Source organism: Pteropus vampyrus, unplaced genomic scaffold (assembly GCF_000151845.1).
Source record: "Pteropus vampyrus isolate Shadow unplaced genomic scaffold, Pvam_2.0 Scaffold47, whole genome shotgun sequence".
NCBI classification, from domain to species: domain Eukaryota; kingdom Metazoa; phylum Chordata; class Mammalia; order Chiroptera; family Pteropodidae; genus Pteropus; species Pteropus vampyrus.
The window spans coordinates 6,681,360-6,691,393 of NW_011888828.1; the positions used below are offsets into that span (position 1 = coordinate 6,681,360).

The 10,034-nt window shown below is 33.6% G+C and overlaps 1 protein-coding gene across 1 annotated transcript in view; it reads left to right on the forward strand.

Moving 5' to 3' along the window:
• The window catches only part of TTC29 (tetratricopeptide repeat domain 29), a 199,136-nt gene that overhangs the window by 186,090 nt on the left and 3,012 nt on the right, over positions 1-10,034 (forward strand). The window contains exon 11 of the mRNA XM_023530166.1: positions 6,731-6,854. Coding sequence (XP_023385934.1) covers positions 6,731-6,854 — 124 coding nt within the window. The remainder of the gene's footprint in view (positions 1-6,730; positions 6,855-10,034) is intronic.

The window sequence follows — 10,034 nt, forward strand, 5'->3', positions numbered from 1 at the left end:
CTTAAACTCTTCTTCGTTTATTCCTTCGCATTATTTTATTTTTAATTTTCTGTAAGTTTAGTGATGACCTTGCTTGAAAGGGAAAAATCAGGTCACATCTCACAGGTTAAGAGGCAGAGAGCACAAAAATATATAGTACGCTTCAGTAGCTGTGGCTCAGCATAGCCTTTCCAGATTTCTTCTTTGAGGAAAGTTTCCATTTATACTTCAGTCATGCTTCTTCCATTAAGATCTCTCTCTTTGGACCATATCTGGGTAAACAATTGGGTGCAAACACAGTATTCCCAATTTTCATTTAAAACAGAAAAATTTAAGAAAACTATACCTGAAAAACTTCCAGTACCAATTTTTCCATGAAAAATATATAATTGGCCTTTGCTTATTGTATTGTACTTGTCGTATACTCCATTTACTCATTGCACTGTATAGTAGGGTTATTAGCATATAATTTAAGCTAAAGTAGAATAAGAACAAGAAAAGTTATCAAAGTTAAGGCCTTGATTTTTAATATGTCTTATATCCAAGGTATGGCTTTTTAATAATGCTAGTTATAATAATAATAGATAAAGACATAGGTTGTGTACGGTTCTGATTTCTTCCCATTTGTAAACACACACGGGGTAGTATTTTCAAAAGTAAAATTGTTATTTGAAAGGTGTTTAAAACTGTATGCCTAGTGAACTGAAAGTGGATCATCATTATATAATCACCACTGCCAATAGAATAATCATTAAATATTAAATAAATAATTAAATAAATATTAAAATACCAATGCCAATGAAATGAAAGGTGTCCTATAAAATACCAGATAAAACACAAAGCACTTATCACTGGATATAAATGACAAGGGACACAGACATATCTATAAGCAGAGAATGGATGTTTATCAAAGAAGGCAGAGCCAGGTGAGTGTTGTGGTCCCTCCAGATAATGGTGATTGGCCCATGGAAGCTCAACCCAGCTACTCCTTAAACTTTTACTTTCCAAATAACAACCAGAAAGAAGCAGACATTTGAACACAAAGAAAAGATTCATAAGTATTCAATTTATATGTCTATTTGGAACACACCAACTCTGTGTTCTTTTGTCCAGCTCATTTTGATTATTAAATTACTTGACTCTGCTGTTAGCACTGCCCAGAATCAGTAGACATTGATTGGGTTATTTGTCTTGCTCTGTAGTAGCAGACCTGGCCTGAGCCTGTACAGTTAAATAAATGCATCCTTTAACATTCGTAAAATAATTTTTTACAAAATGATATTTCCCAATATAACTAAAGAGATAAAACTCCAGAGAAACATATTTTCAGTTATAAACATATATTGAGCACTTACTATGTCACAGGGCAAATATTAGAATGTCCCTTTGGGTACCGATAGTCTTTATATTTATTTTTAAGATTTCTGAAAACATGAAGTTATCTTAAAATAATTGTCACCTGTTACACTGTTATCTCATCTGGAGTACTTTAGTCTCCACTCCAGGATTTTAATTCTGGTCTATACAGTAAAAGCTAAGGGAAAGTTGAACAATTAACCGGTAAATATTGGTAATAACAATAACAGCCAATCTAGTGTTTTAATTTGGCTGCTTAAGTATTATTTGAGATTTAGATGTGGAAAAGGATACAGCCATATTTGATATATCATGAAGTAGGGTGTGTTTTTGGTAGGATGGGGACAATTCTATTCCAACACCCTCAGCTCTCTAGTAATCTGCCTTGGAGCGAACATCATGGGAAGAAGATTTACCCTCATCTCACTTTTATACCATATGAAATAAATTCCACTTTTAAGAATTCCTGTCCACTAAAGTACCAATGAAGCCATCAGTGATTTCTATGGTGGACATGGGTTCTCAATTTTATAATGTTATGCAAAGCACAAAAAAGTACAGGAAATGCTGCTTCTGAGGTTACAGGGAAAGAGTCCCAACACCGTAGTAAGCTTTCCAATCCATGTTTGCTGTTTTGCCGCATTGTTGGTGGTTATGGACAGGCATTCAGGGGAGTATAATCCTTAGCATATTTTTTTCGCCATTTGTGCAAAATAACTCTAGAGACAGTGAGATGTTTCAAAAACAAAAATTCTATACATGTAGATATAGATGACATCTCAGATATCACCTGGATATCTGAGATGCCTTATTAAATCAAGCCCACTAATTACTAGAAACACTCTGATATAAATTTTGTGGTCATTTTTAGACAATTTCTCTTCAAGGGCTTGGTGTTCTTTGATACGTGCACACACGCGCATGCACACACACACACACACACACACACACACATGTACATATATCCCTTTCGTAGTCCTAAACTGTCCTCAGATTAGCAGCAACATGCAAAAGAAATGGAGCACAACCAAAATAGAGGAAATTATGCTGGTGGCAGCTGAGAAATGAATCAAGCTGTATATGAAGCTTAGTATCACTTCTAAATCTCTTTTTCCCAACCTGTGCAATTGCACAAGTCTCACTAATGGTAGCCCTATCTCTATAAATATATTTTATCTCTTTAGAGGAAATGGAAGGGGAAACCATGTCAAGGCCATCAGCTGAGCATGCACTGAAAGGTGAATAAGCTTTAAGGCTGGAAGCTTCTAAAACAGTTATAAGAATTTATACTGTGGCTTCAATTGAAAAACACACCACATAGGATGTAGTCATATAGAGTTGCCCATTTGGTTATTCTAGACCTGGCGTTAGCATTACTGAGGAAGGTTTTAATAGTGCACAGGGTTTGTAATTTTTGTTGTTGATCTGAATAATATTAAACAGCATAACAGAAAATAAGCATTTACGATTTTTTTTCCTACTTGGAATACTAGTGAAAAAAGAATTGATATTCTAAAATAAAAACAATTGCCAATGACACAGCTATGAAAGCCAAACTTATAGTTCATAAAAGAAAGAGAGAATTGAGAAATTACCAAGCAAACATTACTATTACGTGTAGACAGACAATTTGAGTAAATACAAACGAGGGAAAGCCCCAATTTTCCTTACAGCATTTTTTGGCCTCATTTACTGAAATAACTAATTTACCAAAATGTCACAGCTTTACAAGATAATCAGGATGACTTTTTAAAAGAATATTGGGTTGCAGGGAGAGGGTAGGGAATCACTAAAATGAGAATTATTCAAAATATATTCGTCACTATTAGCATGGTTTTATTCCTTACCAATTGTAAATTTTCTTGCAAACTTGAGTTAAATTATTTCCTAGAAAACTTTTCACAGTGGCCATCTTTAAACCAATCAGTAGCAAATTTCAAGTGTGCAAATTACCTTTCTGTTATAGCTGAAAATTAATTTCTTCTTGCTTGAGAGAAATGACATGCCCTAGTAATTTTCATATATTCTTTAAAATGGAACATCCAGGCTTTGATGCAAAATTTCCTAAAAATGACCCCTAAAATACATCAAAACATTTCTATTAATTCATGAAATTAAGAATAGCTTTTTACATTTTCTCCTGTCACTGATTCCATTTGCCTTATTACTTTCATCTGTGGCCCACAAACTTGGTGGCACAATCAACAAACCCCTTAGTGGCTGTTTCATCTCTGCTCTATTTGATTTTTTCTCTCTGAGTAAATGATTAAGTTTTCATGCATTGGTTCAACCAAAATCTATGTTCACTCAACCACATCCTTTATTGATTACTTCTACTGCAAACAGTAGGCCAAGTGTGATATACATAATTGGACAGTTGTCAGGGGATGTGGGTGTTAACAGTCCTGTTTTCCCAGTTGGAAACTGGAATCACCTTGATACACAAATATTCTGCACTGTTTCATTCTCATTCTTTGGACCGAGGAGTCCTGTTCCTCAGAATATATGTTTTTAACTCTCTAAGGTCTGGTTGAATGAATTTAATGATTATACCATATAATATGCTGTTCCAGTTGCACCTGTGCACTGCATATAGAAAACTGGAATTAATATTTGTCTAACATTTTAACCTTGTCCTTTAACTCACACAAATAATTTGTAGCTTTTCTTTAAGAAAATATTTGATTCTTTCCCTTCCAAAGAAAGACTGGCTTCTAAATCTATTGCTAACTTTTAAATTTGGAAATCCTTTAAGCGACGTATAATATTTATACTTCAGATGCTATATTAGCAGCTTTCCTGGCTATAGAACTGTACATTCATTGTGTGGAGCATATAATTTATAATAGACTTTTTCTGTAACATTATTTGTTAGAGTGCGTTCCAGATAATTTTAGATCTCTGTTGCTCCTTTGGGAGAAAAACAATTCGACTCGCCCAGCAATAGTTTTATTTATACTATTTCATATTTCTTATTCACTAAACTTGCTTCTTTTGTTTGTTTGTTGGTTTTTTGTTGTGATTTAACAATCCTCAGCAGGCCAAACTTAATCCAAAACGGACTTCCATCAAAAATAAATCCGCTTTTAGGAACATAAATAAGCTTCAGTGAGCCCATTTTAGCTAAATAAAAATAATCATTTTTCCCTAAGATTTTAAAGTGACATGCAAAAAAGTCTCTACTTTTTTTCTTAGTTCATCATTTGTTTTTATTATTACAGTCTAAGAAAGAGCTTGGAGAGTTAACATCAATTTGATAAAACATTTTAGTCCTAGAAATTTACAAGTTGGCTCAAAATTCTAAGCAGCGTAATGTTTTATTTATTAATATTTTTTATACTCGAGCTCTCTCAACACCATTTTATTTGTTCCACAGAACAAATATTTAAATTACCATAAAGAGCGCACTTCTTGTAGTATTTTACTCCATATCTGCATTTGAAATATTCTGCAAACTATTCATAATTTTTTTGGAGAATTCAGCTCTTCCTAATTGTGAAAGAAAATTATTCATAATTTTGTTATGAAAAAGTGAGAAAATCATCAAAGCAATAGTAACTCTGGGAATGTGAAATTCTGTTCTATTTCTGATATATAGATCATTCTTTTACCAATAAGAAAGGAAAAAAAACTGTATTTGCTAGTACCTGATACTCAGGTAAACAAAAAGGATTAGTTTTTTGACTCTTCCTTCTGGAAAGTAGACACCAGGACTTATGTGTCTATCTGCCTTGCAGCGTGTCCATTCAAATTATGGTGTTTTATTCATTGCATAATGAAATACTTTCAAAAAGTAATGCTTAGCTAAATTGACTTCTCTTTTTGACTGGTGGTAGATAATATCAAGTGCAAAGGCATAGATATGAGAGCTTTTCACTTCACTGAGAGGTAGTAATAATACTAGTTGCCATTTGTTGAATCTCTACTATGTGCCAGGCTCTACATATATGTACTTTTTCATCTCACAACACTTTATGGCCATTTTAAAATGAGGAAACTAAAGTCGAGAAAGAATGCAGATATGTTCAAAGTTATTTACCTAACAGGCCAAGCTGGGATTTGAGCCTAGATCTTTCTAATATTTGCCATAGCACACTGTGACTTGAAAGCACTCTAACTTAATTTTACAAACATACCACTGCTTATCTATGAAAATGAATGCTGTCCTCGTCAAATCTTGGAAAGTTATGCAAGTCAATACCTCTAATCTTGCCACTACCTGTTTAAAATTAACCTTCTTTGAAATGCTTTCTGACCTGATGACATATCCATTTGAAAGACCCCCATAGCAGCACATCATTGTTTGAAAGGTGGGTTTGATTTTTGGAAACAGCCAAAAGGATTTAGTCACACGTGTGATACTCTCTAGGGGTAACTCCATTCTGGGAACAAAATCGATTAAATTACTTATGAATGCTTTATAGTAACACTACACTATGAAGGCATTTCTTAAAGAGGGATTGCAAAAATGCCCTCAGCTTTATCATTAGGTGACACATGAGTTAAGGTATGTCATAGTAGGAAATGAAATTGCCCCTTGTAAGCATATAGTAGAGGAAAGAGGATGGCCTTGGACAGACTCTGGGAAGAGCCAGCTTTGGGCGAGCAGAAACCTCAGTCTTACAAACAAATATTTGTTTTTAGTATAAGACAAACAAATAATTGTTTTTAGTATAAGTATATTACAAACGTTGCATGGAGAAACTCAATGCTCTTTAGCAGCCACTCCCCACGCGCCACCCCTGCCCAGCCTCTGGAAATCACTATCCTACTTTCTGTCCCTATGGATTTGCCTATTCTGGATATGTTATGTAAATGAAATCATGCAATACGCAGCCATTTGTGACTGGTTTCTTTAACTTCAAGGTTTATCCATATTATAGCATGTATCAGTACTTCATTCCTTTTTTTGGCTAAATAATATTCCATTGTGTAGATATGCCACATCTTGTTTATCCATCGCCAACTGATAAGACTTTTGGGTTGTGTTCCACTTTTTGGCTGTTAAGAATAATGCTGCTGTGAACATGCATGTACGAGTTTTCACATGGACGCATTTTCATTTTTCTTGGGTGTCTATGTAGGAGTGGAATAGCTGGGTCTATGGCCGCTGTGTGTTACAGTTTGCAAGGAATGGCCAAGTTGTTTTTCTGAGCAGCTGCTTCAGTTTACATTTCCACTGGCAGTGCATGTAGGTTTAAAGGTTTAAATTTTAACTTACTATATATTCCCTCAAAAACAAGTGACATATTTCTTAAATTTGATATTTCGCTTTCAATTTGGTTATCCCAATACCCATCTTGTACTTTCCAAAGCAAAGACACAAACTATCTTCTCTTCACTGTGACACGAAGTGAAATGATACTCCAATTTTTTCCTATCTTCTTTATTTTAGCCAAGGAGAAATGACAGAAGCAATTAAATACTTGAAAAAAGTTGTGAAAATTTCACAAAACAATTTTCAGTGGCTAGATGTTGTGAGAGCAAGTACGATGCTTGGTGACATCTACAATAAAAAAGTGAGTATATGTGTTTCTTGCTTATAGGATGAAATGTACAGAATTTTAGAATTCTATTCCTATTTGATCCTCACTTTCCCATATGTTATGCAGAACAGCCCCAGGACTGCAAGACTTAGTGACCACACAAGGCAGTGACTGGAAAGAGAAATGCCTCTTTCTTCCTCTTCTTCTAGAACCCTAGTGCCATCTTGGGCACAGTCACCACAAGCCGCTAGCACCGATTCATAGCTTTACAGCCAGTGCAGTTTCTCATTTCAGATTTGAAGAGCAATTAAAATATTTAATTTCAAAGGGACTTCTTTATGACAGTTGGCTCTTTCCTTTTGACAATGACAGTCATGTCTCTTGCTCCAAATTCTTGTTTTATTAATCCAGCTGTGAGGGATTTATTAATCTCTCAGGAGAAAAAAAAAAGACAATCCCGAGAGCAATTCTGAAGGCCATATGTAATTCTAACAACAAATTGGTTATGTGAAAGAAGAGAGAAAAAAGAGAAAAAAGTCTAAAATGAAAGTATCTTATTCGAGAGGCCATTACTAGTGAAATACATTGATTGTAATAGATTTTTGATTTATTTTCTCCTGACTTTATCTTTTATCACCCAGATTCTCCTTTAGCAATGGTATGAAAGAGGTTTGTTTCTCTAGTTATAATTGCTATCTTGATCATGATAGGATCTATTATTTTTAAGGGTAGTTATATTCTCAAACTATGTTTATACACATTGTCTTAACCTTTTTGAGAGGCCATTTATGTAGTGACTAAAAGCACTAGATCTAAGACCAGACTGCTTAGGTTAAAAGCCCAGCTCTTTCACTTACAAAATCTGTGGCCTGGGACAAGTTAAGTACCTTCTAAGCACCTCAGTTTTCTCACCTCATAAGGTTGTTGTGAGTATTGAATTAATGCATATTAAGCACTTAAAATAGAGCCTGGTGGTAGAAATAAATGCCATCGATGTAAGTGGTAGCTATTGCTACTCTACACCCTTACATGATATCATACAATTTCCTTTCTCTCGAGGCTCAGAAGGTTTATGTAACCTACCCCAGGTCTCTAAGCTTCTAGGTAGCTGTGATATTCAAACCCATACCCTTATGTGCCATATAATTCATTTTGATGATTTCAGAATTATTTAGACCTCTTTTTAAGGAAAGAGAATTTTAAATTAGTTTGAGTAAGTGAAACAAAATATTATTATAAGGCCACAATTATAATACAAACCCGTATTTGGAAAAATATTGGAGTTACTGTTTTTTCTAATTACTATAGTATTATTATAATTAGAGTTAACACATCTTTAAAATATCTTGTATCTTAGATAAATTCTATGTAGTAAAATAATCCTTTTACTACATGACACTGAAAGATGGCCCACCCATCCCACCCTCCTCCTATGATCTTTTAATGGACTGTTAACTGAAAATATATAATATAAAGTGGTCAAAAGAGAATGTTTGAGGGAAAATATGTATACTGTTTATGAGATTGCTCATTCCCTAACAAGATCAGAGAATAATCACATAGTTAAAACAATGGTAATTTCAATCCTAAAATAGTAGGGAAAAATGTGTAAGAAATGATTCTCCCTTAGTACTAAGAAAACACTCAATTATTTAAGCTTGCTCACTGGATAGAGTGACATTTTTGACACCTAAAAGGATCTGGTAAGAATCAGAATCATGCATGAGAATTCTACACTATAGTGTAATAATACTAGCTTTGTTTCAAGGTCTTTGATGCCATCAAGATCCTGTCCTGAAATTGTCCACCAAATGGTTATCAGTGTTATTTATAACATTAAACAAAGTTGGCTCTTTTAATAAGATGTATTTATGAAGTACATAATTCATTTGTATATTCTCAAACTCAAATTTAAGATTGCTAGGATTAATTACCAGAATCTTCTGAATTTTATAATAGGATAGGGATTAACTGAAATGAACTATGAATGGCTGGACAGAACCTTTGGAGAGGAGATTAAATTTAGGTGTTAAACTCTTAAAAAATTAAAAATGTGAAAATATAATGCGCATTAATGAACTCACTTTCCAAAAAGGTATGTATAAAAATGCTTGCATCTGAGACTAATTAATGTTGTATTCCCTTAATAGTTTTTTAAACTAGAGAAATTTATGTTGATACCAGTTTTATGGCAGTTGTGTGTCTACAGATTGAACACTAGGAACAATTTAAACAACATGATTACCTAATTATGACGTTTTTATTTTAGGGGTAAAAAAGCACTTGTTAAATAAGATCTAATAAAACTTTTAGGCATATGAACACTTCCATTAGCAGCGAACTCACCTACGTGACTATAAACTTGGTCACCGATGAATTCCCACTGCCTGGCACAGGGCTTGGCACACAGTAGTTGCCCAATGAACAAATGGATGAATGAAGGGGTTTGTTTTAATGTAAATGAAATAATACAGAAAAATAATTTTGGAAATTCGAATATATGTTCTTTTATTTATGGTCCCTAATTTTTCTGAGATTCTCACCTAAAACAATAATTTAGCCCAAAGTTCAGAATTATAACTACAACAATAATTAGGTATTTACACTCCCCTTTTTAAAAATAGAAATGTTTGGTTAGTCATATGTCTTTATCTATTTTGTCCTATATGTTTGATGTCTAACAGGGCAATCTATAATTACGAGTTTTATTTTCATGTTCAATATTTTTATTTTTTCTCGATCATACAGTTTACTTAATTGACATATAAATATCTTTGATACAGTTCTATTTTTTCTGACTAACCAATCTTATGCTCATATATTCTATTTTATACTTTGCAATAAGAGAAAGAATTGTTCACCTCAACAAACAAAAACTATTATTAATGTACTACAGAGGGACTGTTTAAATTAGCAAATTTAATTAGAACGAACCATTTGAACAAACGGCTCATTAAACTATACTTGTGGGTGTATAACATAGTGTTATGTGCGCTGCTTGCATATATAGAATAATTGTCACATAGCCCTTTTCCTCTCTCTCCTCACCTTGCCAGCAACTTCTCTATTCAATCGATTTGACTGTTCTCTAATCACTATGATTATACAGAGGTACATAAAGTTGAGTACGCATGTTACCTATACTGGCGTATGGTATAAAGCTGTTTCTATGGTGTTTTTATTTCCAATTCCTTCATAAAATATTGTGAGAAA